The sequence below is a fragment of the Myotis davidii genome, unplaced genomic scaffold, assembly GCF_000327345.1.
Source record: "Myotis davidii unplaced genomic scaffold, ASM32734v1 scaffold59, whole genome shotgun sequence".
Classification (NCBI taxonomy): Eukaryota; Metazoa; Chordata; class Mammalia; order Chiroptera; family Vespertilionidae; genus Myotis; species Myotis davidii.
Window position 1 is genome coordinate 201,077 of NW_006293001.1, and position 25,167 is coordinate 226,243.

General features: G+C 41.0%; 1 protein-coding gene across 2 annotated transcripts in view; it reads left to right on the forward strand.

Moving 5' to 3' along the window:
• Positions 1–24,310, forward strand: part of DAPL1 (death associated protein like 1) — a 76,493-nt gene extending 52,183 nt beyond the window's left edge. Inside the window, exons 1-4 of one of the 2 annotated variants that reach the window (XM_006766449.2) lie at positions 3,838–3,956; positions 13,731–13,818; positions 16,547–16,607; positions 24,026–24,310. In XM_006766449.2, coding sequence (XP_006766512.1) covers positions 3,899–3,956; positions 13,731–13,818; positions 16,547–16,607; positions 24,026–24,142 — 324 coding nt within the window. In that variant the 5' untranslated portion in view covers positions 3,838–3,898 and the 3' untranslated portion in view covers positions 24,143–24,310. Of the gene's footprint in view, positions 1–3,837; positions 3,957–13,730; positions 13,819–16,546; positions 16,608–24,025 lie in introns of those variants that run through there. The other variant, XM_015565729.1, reaches the window with a different exon arrangement.
• Positions 24,311–25,167: the final 857 nt, after the last annotated feature.

The window sequence follows — 25,167 nt, forward strand, 5'->3', positions numbered from 1 at the left end:
AGGAATGGTGTTTGGTGTCACCTCTAACCCCAGCTCCTAGTCCAGGGCTATGCAAGAGGAGGCCACTCACAAAATATACAAATGATACGATTATTCTTTCTCTTTGCTCCCATAGTAGCTACTTATCTTGGTCACAGCACTTTTCACACACTCCCCCACCGCCCAAAAAAGTTTTTATTGTTTTAATTGAGATATAATTGACATATAACATCACATTAGTTTTAAGTGTACAATGTAATGATTTCATATTTGTACTGGTATATAGTGTGAAATGATAAGTCTAGTTAATAGCATTATCACACATAATTTAAAATTTTTTTCTGGTGATGAGAACTTTTAAGATCTATTCTTTTAGAAACTTTCAACTATACAACACAGTTTTATTGACTAGAGTTATCATGCTGGGTATTACATCCCCATGGCTTATTTTATAACTAGAAGTTTGTACCTTTTGACAGCCTTTACCCATTTTGCCCACTCCCCAGCCCCTGCCTCTAGCAACCACCTATCTGTTCTCTGTATATATGAGGGTTTTTTGTACATTTTGTATATAAATGAGATTATATGGTATTTGTCTTTCTCTGCCTGACTTACTTCACCTATCATAATGTTCTCAAGGTCCATCCATGTTGTCACAAATGGCACGATTTTTCTTTTTATGGCTGTATAATAAAATAATTAAAATAATATTCCATTGTGGATATATATACCACAATTTCTTTATCCATTCATCCATTAATGGATACTTAAGTTACTTCCATATTTTGGCTATCTATAATAATAAAAGCATAATATGCTAATTAGACAGGACGTCCTTCTGGACAAAGCCGGGGCTGCGAGGAAAGCCTGGGTCCTGGGTGCCAGAGGGAAGCCCATGCTGGCGGCCGGGGGAAGGAAGGCCTACTCTTGCATGAATTTCGTTCATTGGGCTTCTAGTTGTAAATAATGCTGTAGTGAACATGGGGGATATATCTTTTCCTGTTAGTGTACATTTCCCCCAACAGTGCACAAAGGTTTCTTTTTCTCCACCTCCTATTATTTCCAACAACTGTTATTTCTAAGAGAAAGTTTATTTAGAAAGTAGCAGAGGTAGAAGAATTGAGCAGTAGAAGAAATGGACTCAGGAAACAAGTTACAGAGGGAAAAGAAGGGCCCTTGGAGCTTAGGAGAGAGAAGGGTATTTCTTGTCTTTTTTATGAAATAGTCATCCTAACAGGTGATATTTCATTCTAGTTTTGATTTGCATTTCCCTGATTCATAGTGATATTGTACACCTTGTCACGCATGCACCTGTTGATCATCTGTATGTCTTCTTTGGAAAAATGTCTATTCAGATCCCCTGCCCATTTTTTAAAAAATATATTTTATTGATTTTTTTACAGAGAGGTAGGGAGAGGGATAGAGAAAAACATCGATGAAAGTGAAACATCGATCAGCTGCCTCCTGCACACCACCTACTGGGGATGTGCCTGCAACCAGAATTGAACCTGGGACCCTTCAGTCCACAGGCCGTTGCTCTATCCACTGAGCCAAACTGGTTAGGGTTCCTGCCCATTTTTTAAAAATCACTTTGTTTGTTTTTGGCTATTGAGTTATATGAGTTCCTTATATAATTTGGATATTCATAATTTATCAGATACATGGTTTGCAAATATTTTCTCCCACTCATTAGGCTTCCTTTTCATTTTGTTAATGATTTCTTTTGCTGTAAGGAAGCTTTTTAGTTTGATGTAGTCCCACTTGTTTATTTTTGCTTTTGTTGTCTTTGCTTTTGGTGTCTCATTGATTTTTACTGATTTTAAAAGTAATACAGGAAAAAGTGAGAAAAAAATAAAAATCAAGAGGTAATACTCCCACATATAAATAGCCACACTTAACATTTTAGAGTATTTTCACCCATTAATTTAACAAATAGATCTTTTATTGTATAGTGAGATGTAATATGAGGTATGTACTGAGGTATAATTTGCTACAGTAAAATTCACCATTTTTAGATGATGTCTGTGTGATGTATGGTGACTGTAAATACCACCACAGGCAAGGTACAGAACATTTCTGTCAGCCCCCAAAAGTCCCCTCCTGCTGCTTTGTGGTCAAACCACTCTCCCCAGCCCCGCCTTTGGCAGCCACTGATCCGGTTCTGTTCCTGTAGTTTTGACTTTTCAAGAATGCCATATAAATGGAGTTATGCAGTAAGTAGTGCTTTAGTCTCACTTTCATTTAGTATAATGCTTTTGAGATTCACCATGTTGTTGCATGTCTCTGTTCATTCCTTTCTATTGCTGATTACTATTCTATTGTATGGATGTACCACAGTCTGTTTATTCATTCTATAGTTGTTTTGGGTTATTTCTAACTCTTGGCAATTATGAACAGACCTGTTATAAACATATGTATATTGGTGTTTATGTTTGCATATGTTTTCATTTCTCTGGGGAGAATTCTTAGGAATTAGATTGTTAGTCATATAGCAAGTATATGTTTAATTTGATAAGAGACTGACTTACAAAGTGGTTTTTACCAGTTTACATTCCCACCAACATGTTGTAGTTGCCTTTGTTGTCGTTGTTGTTGTTGAGCCATTCTAATATATTTCATTGTCCCACTAATTTGCATTTTCCAATTGACTAATGATGCAGAGAATCTTTGTATGTGCTTACTTGTTATCAATATCTCTACTTTGTAGAGGTTTAAAAATATTTTTGCTTATTTTTATTGATTTTTTAGAGAGGGAGTATGTGTGTGTGTGTGTGTGTGTGTGTGTGTGTGAGAGAGAGAGAGAGAGAGAGAGAGAGAGAGATTGGCACAGCACACTGGCCAGGGATCAAACCCACAATGTAGGCATGTGACCGGGAGTTGAACCAATGACCTTTCAGTGCATGGAATGATGCTCAACCAAATGAGCCACACCAGCCCGGACACTATTTTGCTTATTTTTAAATTTGGTTGTTATTATCAGAAATGTGTTCTATAAATATTTTCTCCCAGTTTGCATCTGGTCTTCATTATTGTAACAATGTTTTTTGAAGAGCAGAATTTCTTAATTGTATTCAAGAACAAAGAGATATCTCTAAGTACCCGCCATTGGCTAAATGTTGAACAGCACAGGAGATACAATAATGCTTATGTTTATACTTTATCTTTTTAACAAAATCGGCACCTATTGGTTTCTAGCCTGCTTTCCATTATCTCATTATGAATATTTTTCACATCATTAAATATTATTTTAAAGCATGACTTGTAAATGTGCACTCTGATGGCTATATTTTATTTAACTATCTCTCTCTATTTGGGGATGCTTATGTTGATTCCAGTGAAAATTAAAACAAGAAATATATGATTACCGGTCTTTTTGATGTCATTGTTTACATCCCCAGCCATTGTTTACATCTCCCATCATTTTCTTAGTGTAAATGCTTACAATGGCAAAGCCTGGGACAAAAGCATAGCTCTTTGTTTTATAATTGTGTCTTTAAAAAGATTACAGATGTCTTGAGGCAAAGATCCAGTCTTCCCCTCCTTGTCATGCCAGTATGTGACAAACAGCCTGTCACACTGCAGCTTCTCCATATATACTTGATGGATGAATAGTTGGAGAGAAAAAGTTTTCCATTGAACTTCGTCCTCTCGTCTTCCTTTTGTGAAAGAAAATAAGAGTCCCCTGGCCATCTACCCTGCCTGCTCAGAGGGAGGAAATAAGAAGGTTTCCTTGTAGGAGAAAGCCTGCCAAGGAGATGCAGGTTCCCAGAGAGCAGGTGACAAGCCCTGTTGCTGCTCAGCAACGCCCTGAAGGGGCCCCGCCCCCAGCCTGTATAAAGCCGGGTGCAGTGGGGCAGCCACAGCTGGCAGGGCCTCTGGAGCATCGGCACCTGCATTGGCACTGGCACTGGCACACGCTATGGCAGATGAAGTGCAAGTCCTGCCCTCCCCGCTGAAAGGGGGGCATCCGCCCGCAGGTAGGCTGCCCACTGCCCTCTGTCCTGCAGGTAGCAAGGGCCTCGGTGCTGCTGCCCTGCCATCTATGCCTTCCTCAGAGGTACCCGACGGTGCAGAGCTTCTCAGCCTGCCACTGTTGCTCTGACTTCATGCAGCTGACTTCCTCCTGTGCCTTTGATCTTTCTACGCTTGTGTGTAAACCACCTGGGGACTTGTCAGGCCCCAGATCAATTAAAACCTGATTATATATGAGAGGACAAGGGATTGGGTGCTGGTGGGAAGAGATAGGCAGCAAGGTTGGCCCTTTCCTCCCTGGAAGATGATTTACTGCCATGGAAACCTCCCGAGAGGTTCCAGCTCTAAGACTCAGGCTCCCCGAGATACTGCACGACATCTGACTTCATAGCCCAGCAAACCAGCTTCCACAGCAAGGACAGCAACCTCAGGCTCTCTCCCTCCTCAGGCATGTGGGCTGGGCGGTGGTGTCAGTGATGTATTTGCCTGTCAACAAGCTGAGGAGCACTTTCTAATAAGGACTCAAACACAGAAGGGAGCTGCCTGGAAACCGTAGCAAGCAAGGTGCTTTGCAAAGCAGCCACAGTTCTCTCTCTCTCTCTCTCTCTCCCACCTCCTCCCCCTCTTTCCTTCCCTCCTTCCCTCCCTCCTTCCCTCCCTTCATTTTAAATGTATGCTACTTATCAACTCTCTGGAATATGGAAATTAGTTTTATTGTACTTAACCGTATGTTCACCTAGATTGACTGAAGCATGATGTAGGCCTATTTTTAGCCAGTTTTATGTTCTTTCAACTGCCTGCCTCCTTTTATCCTTTCCCCATTTACAAGATTTACTTATTGGTCTAACTTGGCACCTCTAGGCCAAGGTTACTTCAGTCATCTTTGCTGCAGAGGAGGATGGCAGGTATCACCTCTGCCAGCTGACACAGAGGTTCGGTGGTTTTCTGGGGAGCAGCCTGGCTGAGAGAGTCAGAATTTTCACTCGTTTCCAGTTCTGGGCTCCATGCCCTGCTCTCCGGTGGCAGATGCCTGACACTTTATATTTCATTGGATTTAGCAGTGTTTAACACTGTCTATATTTAAAGTTAATGTTGCTGCCTAATGGTCAGAAACAATAAATGCTAATTATTAGAAGAGAAGTCATCTCACAGATAATGACACACACAAAAAAGACACCATTCTCTTCTCACCACTTCCACCCCAATCCTTCATAAAACAGTTAAGCTAAAACCTGATTTACTAAATTACATTCATGCACAAAGGACGCAGAGATAAACCTAACCAAAGGAGCGTTCGAATGAAGCCACCAAGAACTTTCTGTCCTCACCACTAATGACTGCTAATTACTCTGTGTACATAGCACACCAGGAATCCATCAAGCATGTCACGATGCCTCTGGCATGACAATTAATTATTACGAACTGTGACACTACAGATAAGAGGTTTGGGGTAATTAGGATGGAGATGAAGGCAGACTTTTGCCTCCCCACTGAGAGCCAGGGAACAAAGAAGCCTTCTCCTTCATCTGGTCTCGCTACCTAGGTTAAGTCCAAACCGGTTTGCGATGGTGCACAATTTTATTTGGGGAACAGCAGTAATTCCTCACTAGAATTCCATCAAATCTTCACCTGATTCTTAATAAGCAATTTACAGGTCCTGGAAAGTGGGAAGTGGGCATGTTATGACGGGAAGGATTTGACGTGGCCTTCGGAATTGGACAGACGTGGGTTGAAACCCTGCTTTCACTCCCCATCTCTGAGCATCCGTTTTCTCGCCTCTAAAACAGGGAGTAGTAACTAGCGTGGATATTATAAGGTTGTTATGATGATGAAAGGCGATCACCTCTGCAAGGTACCCAGCACATGAACGTTAATCCCCATCAAACACAGGCCTCGTAAAACGCACAGCCATCAGAAGAAATTACCCTCCCCAATCGCAAGTCATCGGGTGTCTGAGGGCCGCGGCATTAGACACTACTGCAGTGGGCAGAACAGAGGAAAATGCATAGAAAATATACACGTGCCCGCCCATCGCAGTTAAAAATGAAACCACTCGAAAGTCAGCCGGCGGTAACTCTTTCTCACCTGCATGTCGAGTGCTTAGCAGTGTCTCTTTCATGTATATTAATATAATATATTGCACCTCCATTAGCTGTGGCTATACATTTATGCTGTGACACAAGACTACATTAAACATGAGCTTGGCCTGGGCCCTAGGAAGCTTAGCTTTCGATTTTCTGCTTTTTGATTTGCCTCACTCTCAGTTTTATAAGAACCTCGTCACAATGAACAGCCAAAAATGTGTGCGCAGAAGGTGACCGAGGAAGCCAAGTACATACGTAATGAATTAGAAAGAGCAGGAGTTCATGAGTTTTCCTGTTTATTCCCTGCACTTTTTAATTCAGTTTAAGTCAAGTGAATCAGCCATCGAGAGGACACCACGGAACCCCTAGAGAAATTCCGTTTTCTGGCTCATTAAAGAGAGAATGGCCCGGCCGGTGTGGCTCAGTGGTTGAGTGTCAATCTATGAACCAGGAGGTCATGATTCAAATCCCAGTCAGGGCACATGCCTGGGTTGTAGGCTCGAGCTGTGTGGGGCGTGTAGGAAGCAGCTGATCAATGATTCTCTCATCATTAATGTTTCTATTTCTCTCCCTATCTCTTCCTCTCTGTAATCAATAAAAATATATTTAAAAAAGAGAGAGAGAGAATGAAGTTTGGGTATTAGATCCCCAAGTGTGAAACTAATGCAGGAAGTGGGGGGGAAACTATAGGACCAGCACCATTAACAACAACAAAAACGGGCAGAGGCTTAATTCTCTCAACTTCAGTCAGCTCAGGTCAGCTTACAGGGTTTGGTCTGTGAGGTTTGAGAGAGATGCTGGAAGACCCACTTTCTCAGGCATCACAGGGACAGGGTTTGATGACCGCAAGGACAAGAACAACCACATCCACCCCACACTGGCTGTGCTCCTGGCACTGCACAGACCCTCCTAGACAGGGCAACACCCCTGCAGACAGACCATCATCATCCTGTTCCGCAGAGGAGCAAACTGAAGTCAGCGAGGTTGTGGGACTTGTCCGAGGCTGCACACCTGGAGGGCAGTGAGGCTGAGGTTTGGGAAGAAAGTGGAACCCATGCCCTGTGCTCCCGTTCTAAAGCCCTCTCTCCTTGCTCCTGCCTTCTTCGGATGGGCGTCTTCTAGGTGTTGATTGGCAGCTTAAAATTTGCTGAAAAATCAAATGTAAGTGCAAAGGAAGCATTTTGCAGGCATCTAACCTTTGAATTAAGATCTTCACATAAAAATTTTAAGTCACCAGGCAGAGTTTGCACAAATCTTTGGAGTGGTTTTTTCACGTGCGTTTTCTACCAGTTAGTGAAGGAAAAAAGCTTAATTTTTCTGGCAGGCTTTTCTTTCTTTATCTTGACTGCCTTTTACAAAAAACTGTGCAAAATGTCTGGGAGATCTTAACTGCAAAAGTATTATGTAGCATTCTGAACTCAAGGGTCTATTTCTGGCACTGAAAACTACAAAAGAAGCCACAAGAATATAACTCTTACTCAGAGGGGGGCAAACAAGGTTTCATTTTCCCCACATATATTTTGTTTTCTAATGAAACTATCCAAAAAGAGTGTCTCTCTCTTTTTTTTTAAACTTGTTATTGATTAAGGTATTACAAATGTGCCTTTATCCCCCATTGTCCCCTCATCCCCCCAGTCTTGCCCTCACCCTCAGTGTCTCTCTCTTTTACATGTTTTCTCTCTAGTTTATTGTGCTTATTGAAAGCACCTAAAGTTTTACCCTATGTATTCATATTCAAAGGCTTGTTAAAATGTTAAATCAGTTCACATTTCACTTCACCCCATTCCAGTTCATGTTTCTATTAATGTTCAAAAGGCAATATAGTCCCAAACACAGAATTATGTAAATGTTTGAACTAATTTAGTTACAGTGAGACTTTGAAGAGGTCCCATGAGTCAGACCTATCTGCCATAAGCAAAATGGGCAAGACTTGACTGGGTTGTAGATGTTTATTTACAACTAGAGGCCTGGGGCAGAAAATTTGTGCACTGGGAGAGCAGGGGGGTCCCTCAGCCCAGCCTGCACCCTCTCGCAGTCCAGGAGCCCTTGCGGGATGTCCGACTGACCTGCTTCCCACAGTCAGACATCCTTAGTGTTGCTGCGGAGGCTTCTGCCTGAGCGGTGCTCCCCCTGCATTGAGCGTCTGCCCCCTGGTGGTCAGCGTGTATCATAGCAACCGGTCATTCCACAGTTCGGTCAATTTGCATATTAGCCTTTTATTATGTAGAATGGTTTGCTAGATCCCAGGAGACCAGGGTAAGCATGCTCCCAGTGGCACTTTGAAGATGACCATCCCACAAACTGGTTCCAGCTGGTCCAGTCACCTCAATGTAGAGAGAGCCTTAATCTGTGTATACCTCCATGTATCCACTATAGTATGGGAATATTATTTTCTGCTTTTTTCTGCTGTACATGGCTGACCAAGTGGGATTACCTACCAGAGTAAGTTTAATACGAGAACTGTGCTCTGGACATTCAAGCTGTGGTTCACTTCTTGAAATCACTCATTTAAAGCCCATAGCCCTACACCAGAGAGGATTGAAAGACTCCTGCATTGAAGTAGAAATCTTCTGGGGGATGTTTAATTTACCCTTTAATGTCTCTATTTATTGTTCTTAAGAATGAAGGACTCCCATGTTTTCATTTTTTTAAATTTCTTTGGTATTTGTTTTTCTGTTAAGAGCCTTATATTCTTCTGGAAGGGAGGGAAGTGATAAGTTTTCTTTTGTAAATAGGTGGGAAGTGTTAGAATTATAGTAAGGACTTCATAATAAGGATCATCTACTTAAACTTCTACCAAATTCACCTAAGTCCTCCTCAGATATTCATGGCAGTAGACTTCTTTCCTTTAACACACTGAGGGGCAAAGGACATACAAGGCACACTACCTGACTCCAAATAACATAAACTGCAATGACTGCAAAGCCAGGCTCTGCCTTTCTGGAATTTCCATTCTTTGGTCTCATTCTCTCCTTTGGAAAAACATAACATAAATACAAATAATAATAACTACACATTATTCTGTACCTACCATGTACCAGGTGCTTATGTCACTTCTAATCAGTATTATTCAGCATTTTAAAGTTCACATTTTTAATTATTGTTTATTTAACAATAACAATTTGCATTAGACTGCATCTAACATTACAGAATTCTAGTGAGAAGCTTTTTTTAAAAAAAACATATTTTAATGATTTTTCACAGAGAGGAAGGGAGAGGGATAGAGAGTTAGAAACATCAATGAGAGAGAAACATCGATCGGCTGCCTCCTACACACCCCCAACCAGGGATGTGCCCACAACCAAGGTACATGCCCTTGACCAGAATCGAACCTGGGTCCTCTCATTCTGCAGACTGATGCTCTGTCCACTGAGCCAAACCATCTAGGGCTCTATTGGCTAGCTTTTATAATCAATTAAAAAAACCAAGTTGGTGATTCAAAATGACCAAATAGAGTTTATTCCATGAATGCAAGAATGGTTTCACATAAAATATTTATTCATATAATTAATATAATTAACAATAAGCAGAAAAATCATGTCTGTTTATGCTAAAAAGGCATTTGATAAAATTCAATGTGTATTTGTAATTTTTAAGTGCAATGAAACAGTACTAGAAGGATATTTGCTTAACATGATGAGATAATATATTTATGAAAATATATGTACTTCTCACGTATATAACTTTCTAAGTGCACATTACGCTTAATAGAAAAACACTGAAAGCAATTCTTTAAAAATTAAGGTGACAAAGATGTCCACTGTCACCACTATTAAACATTACTTTGGAGGAACTAATATAATTCTTTTTATGTTAATCATTTTTAAGCCTGGAAAACCTAAGAATCAATTTAAAACTATTATAAACAATAAGAGAATTTAATGAGATTTAGATATAAAAATCAATAAGAGTAATATAAGAACAACAGTCTGTTAGAGTTATAACAGAAGACTAAACCTCATTTATAATAGCAACAGCAACAACAAAGATAAAATGCTTAGGGAATAAATCTAATAATAAATGTGTGAGATTATGTGAACAAGTTGCTGAGGGACTCAAAGGAAGATATAAACAATAAAAAAGCATGCCATATTTTTAACAGAGAGCTACCAGGAATATAAAAATACAAAGTTTTCCTTTTTAAAAATCTATAAATTTAAAGCAAGATCTTTAAAAATAATACCAACAGGATTTTTTATAGGAAATTAATAAACTGGTTCTAAAGTTCATATGGAAACATAAATAAGAATAGCTAGTAATATTTTACAAAGGAAGTTTAGCACAGGAGGACTAACTCTGTCAGATATTAAAATATAATACAATAATTTAAATAGAGTTATAATGGCATATGAATGGACAGAGAGATTAATGGAACAGAATAGAAGTCCAGAAATAACCACTGTAATATGTGTGTATACACATGTATGTATATACGCACGTGTGTGTATATACGTATGCACATGTAATGTACACACGTGTGCATATATGTATGCACATGTAATATACACACACATATACATGAGTACTTAGTATATGATAAAGATGGCATTTCAAATTAATAGATAAAAGATGGATTTTTAAATATTATTAGGATAACCTAAAAAAATCTATTATGCCTCCACATGACTTACACAAAATACATTCTAGAAGGGTCAAGGATTTAAATATACCACCAAAGACTGATTATGCAAAATGAAACCATAAAAGTTCTAGAAGAAAATACGGAATAATATTAATAAAATATCACAGTGGGGAATTCCTTAATGATACAAAACCCATAAGAGGTTGACAAAAACAGAAAATTGCTGACTGCAAAAACATCAACAAAAAGGCAGTAACTGGCAAAATATTTTATATTTGTGATACATCTCAAATAGATAAACAGCTCCTATCCTATATAATAAAAGCGTAATATACTAATGATATGCTAAGGCCACTCAACCGCTCTCTATGACATGCATTAACTAGTAGGGGGCAGATGCTTCGACCAGTAGGTTAGCTTGCTGCTGGGGTCCGGCTGATCAGGACTGAGTGAGATGGGCCAGACATCCCCTGGAGCCCTCCCGTGGTCCCTCCCTAGCTGTCCAACCTCCCATGTTCCTCCCCAGCCCCAATTTTGCACCAATTGGGTCCCTCAGCCTGGCCTGCACCCTATGGCAATCCAGGACCCCTCAGGGGATGTTGGAGAGAGCTGGTTTCAGCCTGATCCCGCAGCCAGGCCAAGGGACCCACTAGTGCACAAATTTGTGCGCTGGGCCTCTAGTGAATCAATAAAAGCATTAGAAAAAAGAATTTTAACAGTTCATAAAAAGAAAATATAAATGACTTTTAATCACAGAAACAAACTCAACCTTTAATAAAATATAAGAAATGCAAATAAAACAATGAGATACCATTTTAAAAAAAACTTATTGATTGACAAAATCAAACATTTTCTAGTTCACATGGTTGCAAGGGACTTGGGGAGATAATTGCTAACATTGTGACTGGTGAGATTGTAAACTGGTGCAAGTTCTGTGAAGGGAAATTTGGCAAGATTTAACCAAATTTCAAATGTAAATTCTTAAGAACTAACAAGATCAGTTGTAGGAATTTATACCATGGATATACTTGCACTTGTGCAAAATTCTGTATATATGAAAAGATATTCATTGCAGCATTGTTTGTAATAGCAATGGATTAGAAACATCTGAAATGTCTTAACATTTGGGAATTGGCTAAGTAAACACAGAATGTTCATATAATGAAATGTTAAAGATGCTAAAAAGAAAGGTACATTTCTATATGTGTATTGAAATAGAACTTATCTCAAAACATGTAATTGAAGAAATATATAAACAGATAAGGTACAGACCAATGTGTATCTTATGCTACCATACTAGTAAAAGCCTAGGTGGCCCTCGCGCCCTCACGTCATCACAAGATGGCAGCCATAAGATGGCCACCCCCATGTCATCACAAGATGGCTGCCACAGGATGGCCACCCCCACATTGTCACAAGATGGCTGGCAGGGATGGGAAGTTGGGGGCCATCAGGCCAGCAGGGGAGGGCAGTTGGGGGCCATTGGGCCAGCAGGGGAGCAGTTAGGGAGTGATCAGGCTGGCAGGCAGAAGCGGTTAGGGGCAATCAGGCATGCAGGCGGACAAGTGGTTAGGAGCCAGCAGTCCTGGATTATGAGTTGGACATCCCCCCAAGGGGTCCCAGATTGGAGAGTGTGCAGGCTGGGTTGAGGGACAGCCCCCGCCCCCAGTGCACGAATTTTGTGCACTGGGCCTCTAGTTTAAAAAATAATAGCATGTAAGTAGACATATAGAATACTTATGGATGAATACATGAAACTTATAACATAGCAGCATCTAGGGAGATGAAACAAGGGGCTGGGAAATAATGGTAGGAGGGAGACTGCAGACCTTTTCATGCTTTTTGAATTGTGTGCTTTATGTGTGTATTAGAATCAAAGCAATAAATTAAGTAATCATTTTAAAAGAGCAACAGACTAAGTCAATTCACAAAGGCATGGAGAAACAATTTTCCTTATTTTTCACTTTATTGGAGCTAGTTTTAGAAAACTGTCCATTTGACATTCCCATAAAAAGACTTAATAGGTGCAAACAAATAATGTCCATTTAGCTTTTTCTCATTTGAGCTGGTCAGATTTCAGATGTGCAAATTTCCTGGGAACAGAAAAAAGTATTTGCTTTGACTTGCATTCTGAAATGGGTCATTCCTTTAAAAAGTTGATTTCATCTGACATTGCTAAATACTTGAACTGCTGTTAGGTCATCTGTAGCCTGATTAACACTAATTGATCTATTGAATGGCAGGATTACTAATGCATTTTAGTTGCTCACTACAATATCTGAGCTTGGCCAACATCCCAGGTTCAGGGTCTGAGATGAAAGGTGGGTATATGGTGGGATCAGAAGCATCTCTGTTGAATTAAATGCTGTTATCACCACCGCCCTCACTTTTGGCTCATTCTCAGAATCTGACTTTTGAAAGCTTTGGTTGAAAAAACAAAATGCAAGCCTTGCACAAACTTTAATCTTGTGGGAGAATAGGAGGGTCACATTGTAATTGTCAATTGCTATCATGAAGAGTGTAATTGGTTTGATAACAAGAAAAAATGTTTTTCAGTGAAATGCCTAAGGGAGTATGTTGTTATTCATCTCCCCAAATGGAAGATATACCTGCTGCCTTTGAAAGCTCAGTTCCCCTCCCTGAACATAAACAAGCAGACCTCAGCACTTCTTCCTCTCCCCACCTTGTTTGCACGAAACATCTTTTTTCTTATCTTTATGCAGTTTCAGGATAACTTTTTTATTGCGTTGTTTTAGATGAAAGTTTAGATCTTTAAAAAAATAAGTTCTAACCTGGCTGGTATGGCTCAGTGATTGAGCATCGACCTATGAACCAGGAGATCACGGTTTGATTCAGGTCAGGACACATACCAGGGTTTAGTGCTCAATCCCCAGTAGGAGGCGTGCAGGAGACAGCCAATCAATGATTTTCTTTCATCATTTATGTTTCTACCTCTCCCTCTCTCTTCCTCTGAAATCAATAAAAATATTTTTTAAATAAACTAAAATATAAGTTCTAATTTTTTTTTCAAATCTAAATGCATACCTTGAATAACAAAGCATGCCTTCTCTTGCTGTTCCCTGACTCCCATATTGATGCTTATTTATTTATAGTAAAAGCTGGAGGGAAGCGAATTTCAAAAAAACAAGAAATTGGCATCTTGGAGAGACACACCAAAAAAACAGGATCTGAGAAAACAAGGTAGGGAACTGCTTGATTTCCTTTCCTGTGTCACCTCGAGGAGTTTTCAGTGACTCTTCTTCCAGAAGTCAGAGGCCTCCCAGTCCCCCTAGGCTTTTGCTAAGCAGGATTACAGACAGCCGCCAAGGTCTGGCATGGTGGGGGTCAGGATCTGTGGTGATGCAGACTGGAGGTGAAAGGTGGCTACCTTCTGGAGAACTCTTTCTGGGCGCCCACCACTAACCCCACCCATTCATTCTGCTCGCTAAGTCCAGCCCAGCTGTCTTGTACTTAAAAGACACAATCCTAAATGCATTCAACCTTGACACACATCCCTTTATCTGATTTTCACATTAGCCTTTAAAATAGTGTCCCTAATGTGGAGAAAAAGGAACACTCATGCACTGCTGGTGGGAATGCAGACTGGTGCAGCCACTATGGAAGACAGTATGGAGTTTCCTCAAAAAACTGAAAATGGAACTCCCATTTGACCCTGTGATCCCACTTCTAGGAATATATCCCAAGAAACCAGAAACTGAGACCTTTATAAAATTTTGAACAATAATAGATACAGAGGCAGAGCTGCCTCTAACAGACTGTCAAACTACAGCAGGAAGGTTGGGGAGTGTGGGAGGGCAGGAGGGTAGTGGGTAAGAGATCAACTGAAGGACTTCTATGCATGCATATAAGCATAACCAGACAATATGAGACAGTGGGGGATAGGGGAGGCTAGAGGACTGTGTGGGGAGATGGGAAAAAATGGACACATATGTAATACCCTTTGTAATAAAAAATTAAAAAAATAAAATAGTGTCCTTAGGCTGCCCTATTTTCATAGTATGCTTTCTGCTGAAGCAAATCTCCTGAATTAAAAATAAATGCTTTTTAGTTGTTGTTTTGAATTCATCACTCAATTATTTAGAAACTATTAATGGCTACTATATTTGTCATAGCAGGAGGGCCTATAGATACTGAGGCTGATTTCTCCCTGCCCCTCCCACCATAGCTTTGACACTCTGCACTATTCCCAGAGCTAAGCAGAAAGCTGTGGCTGGAGCAGGCACACAAATGGCCCAGTCACTCTATGCCTTAGTTAAGGAAAACATGTGGAACTGGCTTCTCCAAGAAGTGTAATGACGGTGCATCAAAGACTATTTCAAGGTGGTTTCCATAGATGAGTCGGTGAGTATTTGAAAGGAGTTGATTAGATGCTCAGGGTACCTCCTTAAGAGTTAAAATGGCAACAGTCTCAGAAGAATACAGAGGGAAATGGACTATGGACTTTCTCTGCCTCTTTCATATAACACATTTTTTGATCACTTTTAAAGTTTCCTTTCTGATTTCTGTGGAGGAGGTGGTTTGGGGATCTTTTCTACATTAAAATAAAATACTCACTAGCCCCTTTAGCAGTGTTTGCTTCTCCCGATACCAGAAAATAACCATCACATAAGGAAAGCGACGCTGTGAGTCCTCGCTAGTGACCCAGCTTGGAGGCCAGCTCCTAGAATAGAGAGAGTACTCTGTGCATAACACATGGTTGTTGAATCGCAAGCTGATTGTTTTGGAAAATGTGCTCTGTTACTAAGACCTGACTTAAACATAAACCCTGTGTATGTAACACACCTGGGCCAAGGGCTCAGCAACCAGAGTCATAGCTTGGAAATGACCTTCTAGTTGGCAGCCAGTGGGCAAGTCCTATTTCTCTGCACCTCAGAACAAGGGGACTTACTGTTACTTCCAGCTGAACAGTGAAGGAAGAGGAGTTGGCTAGAGAGTAATAAAGTGGTGATTGGACCCCTCTTTTAAAAATGCAGGGTGTTTTTTTTATAATAGTCATTAAAAGATGGGAATTGGACTACTACAGAACTTAAACAGCCAGAAATCAACCTCTCTCCCTATTTGTCAGAGATAGATATGAGTAGGTAGGACCTAAAGCTTATAGAACTTGAGTGCCATTTTTAAAAGATAATAAAGGAAGTTACCAATGTGAAATGGCCAGGGCCCTCCCTGTGCAGGGAGCGGCGGTACAGCCACAGCTTCACCAGCTCCACCATCCGTTCGCCCCTGCCCTCACCTCTGCTCCAGGAGCGTGTGCACGGGATGGGAGTGCCTCGTCTTCATGGACAAACAGTCCCCTTACATCTTCTTGGCGAATAGTTTTTGAAAAAATAGACCCTGGAAAATAACTTTCTAGGCATCATCAATCTATGTCTGTTTCCTAATAACGTGCACCAACCAGCACAAACCATCCAGAAAAAGAAACGATGTCGAGCGCAGTTTCCATCAAGAAATTGTACTGCAGGCTCGTCCCTGATTGAAACCCTCCTACAAAATAACTTGACCTCGGAGGAAGCCAGACACAATAGAGCGTATGCCTTATCATTCATGGTATGAAGTTCACAAGCCGTCAAGACGAATCCATGGGGCTATAAGTCAGGGTAGTGGTTATCCTTGGGGGCAGCTGCTTAGACTAGTGTGTTAAGTATCTGAATATGTGCTAAGCCGTGTACTGATAATAGGTGCACGTTTCTGCCTATGTCATATACTCCAGTGAAAAGTCCAAAAGCGAAAGTAATAATAAGTTGGCCTGTAAGGCTTGTCACGTGGGAGGCAGGACTGTCTGTTTTTCAGACATAGCCAAGCAGAGTGACACTTAAAAGCCAAGTAGACCTGCTTGTGTATAAAGCATTGAGCCTCTTCAGTGGGAAAGTTTTCAGGTCCTCTATGAAGTTTCTTTTCATCTTTTCAGTGCTTTTGTGAATGTTGCCAAAATACAGACGATGGATGCCCTGAATGACACACTGGAGAAGGTGAGTGGTGGGTGAGATGCATCATGGGATACTCCCAGACAGTACTCCCCCAACCATCAGGCTGCGTGGGTGAATGAGCCGGTGACCACTGAGGTGTTTTCCAGCTCGGAGGATCAATGTCCTTTTGAAAGAATCTGCTCTCGGTCCCAAGAACACAGAGAGGTCTTGGTGAGAAAAATTGTTTCTCCCAAATTCCTAGTGTCCATTCAATAAATCATCTCAAAAATAAGATAGAAAAGAAAGCACGAATCATGACACCAAATTGGCAGGACTTCACTTTGCCATCCCAAATATTTCTCAGGCACATTGGCATGGTTTTACAAAAAGGCAGCCTGTGTATTGGGCATCCTACAGTTTTGCCCTTGCTCCCGACTACTGCATTCCGGTAAGGCAGTATTTGACTGGAGGCGAGTGCGGGTGGTGGAGGGTTGCACAGTTTCTGGCTGGAGGAAGGCTGGGCGCTGGTTGGCTTTGTCCAGAAAAGTCTGTTTAAATAGGAGGTTGACCACTGCTGTTGTTATTTCTATATCATGAATTTCTTCTAAGTAGCAACAAACTAAGAAAACTTGCGAGAAAGACGGTGGTTTGGTTTTGTATTCAAGCGTTTTTCAACTACGTAGCTGAGCTGAGTGAGAGTCTTATTTCTGTAGGACAGATGCGTTGCATGTAAGGCAAGGAAGAGCCACTCTTCCAGCTGCCCCCACGTTTGTTAAAGGGACAGGACTGGGCATCCTTTATAGAAGGAAGACTTGTCATTACTGCCAACATTAGGGATTTGAAAAAGATGAGCGCAGAAACTGTGCGCTAGGCCTCTGACTCCCCATCTGGCACTAGCTCTTCCACTTACCAGCTGTATGACCTTGAGCAGGTTACTTATCCTGGGCCTCAGATTTCTTGTTTGTAAAATGGAGATAAGAAAGAAAACACACTTCACAGTTTCATTGTGTGGAATAAATGAGTTCACACAGGTTAGCTCTTAGAGCAGAGCCTGGCACAGACACCTGTTTGTACTCTGCTCCGGGGAGTAGCATGGTTTCATGGCAGAGATAACAAGGTACATCTGAAGTCCCTGGGATGTTATGAGGCAGAGTATACAAGACAAGATCTCGATTATACAGTACACGATAGCTACAGAGCCTTCTCATGTGGGGGGCTTGGTTCTCCCATAAAATAGATTTGAGGTAAGGTCGTAAGTGCCTCTTTACCTTGCTGGCTTTACAGGAAGGGCAGGGGTGGAGGATGCCCTGCCAGGGCAACACCAGCTGCCCGCTCCTGCGTCTCACCTTCCCTTGCCCCTGCCCACTAAACACATCTTCCTTGGGGGCAAGAGGGTGCCACAGTTGTTGGTGAAACCAGATGGCACGTTCCTCAAGAATATATGTTGACCCAAAATGAAATGTTAAAGACAGTGGTCAGTAAAGGTTTACGCTGTGTGTAAATATGATGCAAGGGTTCATATTGGTTTTTTTATAGACCTATATGCATATGTTTGTGACATAGAAGGGTTCTTCCACTTCCAGTTAAAATACCAATTCTCTATTCCAAAGATAAAAAGGAGAGTCAAGTAACAACAACAGTGATAATTGTGTTTGGAAAAATAAGACAATAGTGAGATGGTGTACTGTTATAAATATGTTTAACAGCAGCTATCCATGTAAAAAGAAAAACTTTAACACGTAGCTCAGTGTTTACTGGGGTGGGAATGTGGTCAACACTGTATAGATTACTGGCTAAAACAGGCTCTGGCATCAGACATCAGATGTCTGGGTCTTACGCCAGCTCTGCCACTCACTAGCTGTGTGTCCTTGGGCAAGTTTCTTCACTTTCTGTGCCTCTGTTTCCTCATCTGTAAATGGGAATGTGATTAATAGTATCCACGTCAAAGTGATATTGTGAGAATACAAGGACGTTATATAACCCGTGCAAAGTACTGAGCACAGAGCCAGACACACCCAGCCCTCAGTATTAGCTTCTAGTCCCAGGCAGATATCCTACAGGGCGCCATTTGGATTCCTGGGCAAAGGATAAGAGGCCAGAAAATGAAGTCCCAAGATTGCCATAGTGACTGTCTTGAATATGGGAGTTAGTGGGATCCACATATTTCCTTACAGCTAAGAAAAATCCTCCCTGAATCCATAATTCAACCTGACGTGTAATAGGATTTCATAATAAAGGTCAACTGGGGTAAAAAGACCAATGCCTTTTAAAAGAGATCTGCTGCAATCAGTGGTTGTCAGGAGCTTCGGTGAGAGGAGGGGTTGACCAAAAAGAGAGAGGAGGGAGTTTTGTTGAGGTGGGGGAGTGATGGAATGGTTCTATATTTTGAGTGTGATGATAGTCACAGACTGTATGTACTTATAAAACTGTGCACTGAAAGGAGTATATTTTATTATAGAAAAATTCTACCTTGATTTTTTTTTGTTAGTCCTCACAAGAGGATATTTTTCCATTGATTGTTAGAGAGAGTGGGAAGGAGAGAGGGAATGAGGAGGGAGAGAGAAAGAGAGAGAGAAACATTGATGTGAAAGAGACACATTGATTGGTTGCATCCCACACATACCCTGTCCAGGGCTGGGGATCGAACATGAAACCCAGATAAGTGCCCTTGACCGGAAATCAAACCCAAGACCCTTCAGTGCATGGGCCAACATTCTAACTCAGCCGTGGGCAAACTACGGCCCGCGGGCCGGATCCAGCCCGTTTGAAATGAATAAAACTTAAAAAAAAAAAGACCGTATCCTTTTATGTAATGAGGTTTATTTTGAATTTCTATTAGTTCACACAAACACTCCATCCATGCTTTTGTTCGGGCCTCCGGTCCGGTTTAAGAACCCATTGTGGCCTTCGAGTCAAAAAGTGCCCACCCCTGTTCTAACTACTGAGTTACACCGGCCAGGTCTATACCTTAATTTTTAAAAAATAAATATGTATAAACTATATGCCTTATACCAAAAAATTAAAGGACATAAAAACATAGAGATAAAGATATTGGAATCTGCTGATAAATTTTCACCTGTATTACAATGATCCCTTCTGCAAAATATATTGTCACAAAGTCCTAACAATATGCAATTGGTCAGAAGAAATAACTGCATTTATTTACATTCACTCATGCCCTCTGCTACAATTCTGTCTAGTTCCAAGAACCCATGTTAATTCTCAGATCAGTTTAAGAACTTAGAGTCTAAGGCTGTAAACGTACAGCCTGACTCATAGGATCTCAACAACCATTCAATCATGGCAGGGCATTTCTTTCCATATGCTATTTATCTCAGGATCCCTACTTCAAAACCAACCGAGGGTTTAAGATTTGGGAGATTGAAAACCTGTACAAATCTAAGCGGAATTTCCCCTCTCACTATCTTCCCCACTCCTCCCTTCACACAGACTTCTGTCCCTACTACCTCTCCCTTTCCCTCCCCACCTCTCCAGCCCTGGATAATAACTGAATTCCTGTTGCCCAGTGACAGACCACATAACATGGTATTCCTGGCAGAAGAAGGAGTTATATAAGCTTGAAAACTCTAGGCTAAAAAGCAGGGAGAACTGGTCTTAAAACAAATTCCACTTACTCCTTAGAGATTGTTTAACCTTTTAGAAGTCCCATAGCTGCTCTGAGATTTATGTTTGCTCATTTACTTAATTTTTTTTTAAAGGCAGGGATTGAGAGAGAATGGTACTGCCAAGTATATTCCTTCTCTGGATGGTTATGGAAGTTAAACTTGGCATTAGTTGTGAGGCTTCTCAGCATGAAAGTATCCAGTTAAAACATCAGAACAGGGTTGCGTTATGGTGTGGAGGGGGTGGAATGTTGAAGCCCAGTTAAAGTTGGGGCCACTTTTCAAGTTGCCAGATGCATCATCCACACCAAAGTGAGTGAGATGGATGTGCAATGGGGTCCTGGGGGAGAAGAGACGATCAAAGGCATCTGCAGACCTAGAAAGGCTTCTCTGTTCCATGGGTGAACATCGCCGTAGGAGTAGCCTTGAATTTCATTGACTCAAACCGAATGTTTTGTTTTAAGCACTTTACTTAACGGGGTGTGGAAATCTAAGTGCCGCGTTGGAAGTTAACAACCGGGAAAGATGAATGGAAGAGCAGCCCGTCTGCAATACTACCCACCTTCAGGCTCTAAAACAAAACCTGCCTCTGATTTCCCTGCATCTGGAATTTCTTTCACAGCTCCCATCCCACAGGCTTCTAACAGACTTCTTTTGCTTTTTCTCTGAAACCAAAAATGTAGGTTCTGAGGTCACAGCTACCCAAGATGAAGGTAAATTCTCAATGTGGGTGTTTCTACTGATCTGCTTTTTAAGTTCAGTGTGTTGGCCCTTATGTGATGGAGCCACGGCAGGACAGAGTCCTCACACCTATGCCAGCCTTGAATTCTCTCTCTTGTGGGGTTACCCTAGATTCTCTTACCCTCATGAATCAGACAGGAAACACCTTTCATTCTACAAACCCGGTCAGTTTACAGAGATGAATGATGAAGAATCCCAAGCTTCCCTACGTGAAGATGCCAGACTGAAGTCACAGCGAGCCGCAGGCTGCACTCTGTGAAGCTATCCCTATTTATTTCTAGTTCAGACTTGAAAATAAAATCTTTCTATCTCCACTGATATAGAACCTAAACCTCAGAATTAGGACATTGCAGGGTTGACTGTTTTATTTAGTTTCCATTCTAGTGGAAGACTCTTTATAGATGCTGTACCCACAACCCCCCAAGTCCTTCTACATAGGATGTGCCTGATGGAGCGGTGGGTATCAGGGACAGCGCACTTGACTCTCTTGTATTTACAGGGTGTGGCAAAAGAAGATTTACAGTTGTTCGTATGGAAAAATAATACAATAATTAATAAATAACAATGTAAGAATAAACTGTTTCATGTACTCACAACTGTGAACCTACTTTTGCCCCACCCTGTCTAAGAGGTGCTAGAAAAGCCTGTACTGCCCCCCCTTCAAAAACCTGTACATTTGTAATTTAATAATTATGGGCAGTTTCGCTAAGACTATTATCTTTGCTTGAATTAATTTCCACTTCCTTCTCAATCCTATTGATTTTTTTTCTCCTAAACTTTCCCAAACCAGTTATAGGTGGCGAGTGAGCCCCAGGGGCAGTCTCTCCCTCATTCTGACATGGGGAGTCCCCTCCTGAGACCAGTTTAGCAGAGCTTTTAAAACCTCAGTTAAACGCCTTGGTTAAAATGTGACCCCTACCCTGTGCATTACTGATAAGAATGGAAAATGGTGCCATCCCCATCCACTATGGACAATGGTTGTTGCTAGCAGCTAGAGAAGGAAGAAATGAGGATTTATTGCTCAAGGAGTACACAGTTTCAGTTTGGTATAATGAAAATTTCTGGAGATGGATGTAGTGACGGTTGCACAACAATGTACTAGTAAATGTATTTAGTGCTACTAAACTATACACTTAAAAAATGGTCAGAATTTTATGTTAGGTGTATTTTACATAGAAAAATGAAAGCCCTAAATTGTGGAAATAACCCTGGAGATGAATTAGTGCCACATTAAGCAATAAGTGTGTTCCAGCAAACTCTCCCCTTTCCCACCTCCACCCATCATCACTCTCACACCTTAAAAACAACAATCAACATTGTGGCTTCCTCTCCTCAGTCTCAACTTGTCATCGTGGGCCACCTCACCTTGGCTATTTGCCCAGGTTTCTGTTATATCATAATTACTTGTTCATTTCCTTTCTCACCACCCCCACCCCTTTACCGTACATTTACATTTGACTTGAAGTAACTTGCCAGGCTGCTCTTCCTACCTGTAATCTCTTGAATGTGATTTAGCGCTAACCTGAAATAATCCATCTGTTTTAGTTGACGCTAAAGACACACAGTCTGGAAGAAAATTACTGACGTCAGTGACCTCTTAAGTTTCCTTCTGGTTCTAATGTTTAAAGAAAAACAAAACCAAGCACTCTGCCTTTACCACCCTATAAAGTGCATGTCATGTGGCTTGATGATAACTGGTCTGACCAAAATAAACTCTTCAGTGCTTTTTAAAAAAGATTTTTCTTCCTTTCTGCTAGAATGCCAGCATAAACCATCCTCGGGTTTAATTATTGTAAAAGAAAATTATTAGAAAAATACTGATAGGCAAAATAAAGAAAAAGACTAGGAATTGCCCATAATTCTACCCCTCAGAGATAACCATTGTTAACACTTCAGGTTATATTCCTCCAGTGTGTTTAATTTTTTAAGACCAAGAATAAAGGACTTTCTAGTGTCAAGTTTCACATGAAAGGGAATGCTGTGTGCCTAGAGCTCAGGGACATTTGAGAAGAGATACAAGGCACCTATGTTTTCCCGGCTTAGGAGAGTCCAAACAAACCATAAACAATGTGATGCTTAGGGTCATGAACAGTTTATCTCCCCCTTTAGTTAATTTGAGTGTCAAGGCAGGGGCATCTCCGTTCAATGGTGATTAAGTTAAATTCCTAGTGAGCTGAGGCATCCCCTTTTTTCCTTGCTAGGGCAGGTATCCTTAGGTGCCTTTATGTTTGTATCAACGGCTTGAAAACAAAGAACCAGAGTAGACCCAAGAGGTCACTGGGTTCGAATTCCCCTCCTAGGAAAATTATGTCTGAAGTCCTTGCAGCATTGTGCATCCTTTTGATTTTAAGCCATCCTTAATGTAAATTTCATAAGGTCTTTCTGTTCCATATGAAATTTATCTTATTGTCAAGTAGTCTCAGTCTGTGTTAACTTAAATCTACTTAAGCCTGTTTCCTCATACATGTCTTCTGTGGAGGTGACTAATGAGAACTTTTGGTACCTGAAGCTAGTAAGTCATTCCTCAGCTTTCTTTTCTTTCTCAGGCTGTTTCGATTGAACCATATGAAACAGCCAATATTACACCTTTTGTTTTTACCTATTAAAATAGAAGTTTTACATGTTTCATTCTAATAAATAATCCTAACTCTTTCTAACTTCTTACAGAGGTTCTCTATTTCTGATCTTTTGACAACTGAGGGGTTCTGTCCCTTCAGGACTTTCTCAAATGTTCCTATAGCCTTCTTAGAATATAGTGATTCATATATGCATACTGGTGCCAAAATAATTGCTAATATTTTAAGACTGATGCAGAAATAACAAACCATTTATACTTGTAAAAATGTCACTTCAAAACAGACATATGTATTATGTATATTATTTTAATATACAATCTGTTATAGTTTTACAAATTAGAGATAAACAAATGAGGGAAACCCCAAGTGAACACACTATGGACCCAGAGCTGGAAGTGGTATGGAAAAAAAGCAATACTATCAAAGAAGTAAACAAAATTGTGAAATTTCCATGACCAACAGTATTGCTTTCTACCACTTTAATACTTCATGGTCAAAAAGATCCAATATGCTTATTTTTTTCTTTCCTTCTCACATTTAGCTCAGCCATAAATTTCCAGCAATAGTGCACACGGCACATCAAAAACCCAGACCTGCTCTGGAGAAGGTCACTCCAATGAGAAGGATCTACATTATTCAACAGCCTCGAAAATGTTAAGCTGGGACGTAAAACACAGCCATCTGCCCAACTGCCTCCAACATCTGACAGCTTAGCACAAGGACCAAAACTTCCCTTAGGCTTGGTGCACTTGCTTGGTAAATAAAACAGCTTTTGTATCTTCTGTTTGGATGTTAGATAATAAAGCATCCAAAATTGTGAATGCAATGCATTCTTGGGCCTCATTTTGGTCCCGGACAAGGTCGCATTGATACTTACAGAAGATTCTGATGAGTAAGTGGGGAATCCAGAAGACTTGACTCTTCCACTCTACCTCCTTGGACAAGCGCTCCTCTCCTTGATGCCGACTCTGAGCAGTTCCACCCACAGTGAGTTCCCTAAGGCGAAGGCTGAAGAAGTGTACACTGAGCTTTGCGAAGACCCATATTCTGTGCAAACATCAGGAGTTATTCTTCTCCGTGTGTTTGTCTCAAGACGCTCAAGTTTTCACTTGAGGTGAAATGTCTTTCTATTTCATACATAAATACATGGATTAGTGGGGGTTGAGGGGGAGGGATGAAAAATTAGTTTATTACAAACATATTCTCTTCTGCGAAGCAATCAAGGGTGGGAAGTTGAACTATAGTTTCAATAGGAGATTTGATCAGGGTCTCCCAGAAGGTTAGTGCTCTAAAAAGAAATGGATTATGATGCTGCAGGGTATTGTGGTTGGGGTATAGAAATTGATTTTAATTGGAGGCGGGGGTAAGAGGGAAAGTATTGCCACAACACACACACACACACACACACACACACACAACTCCATATATTTACATCAAATAGCCTAGGGCATCCTCAAGGGTTCCTACAAAGATTAGCTGCCACTCACAATCCCACCATTCTAAACCTCTAATTAATACTGCTATCCATGATTCAGCACTTCTCTTTACCCAAGGACAGGGTCAGCACTCTAGTCCCTTATTTTACAGGTTGGCAACCCTTGGAGCATGACCTGGTGCCAAGCCTGTTTCTGATTCCTGGAAATCCAAAGCACCTGGCTAAGGCCCAGTGGTCATAATGATGCA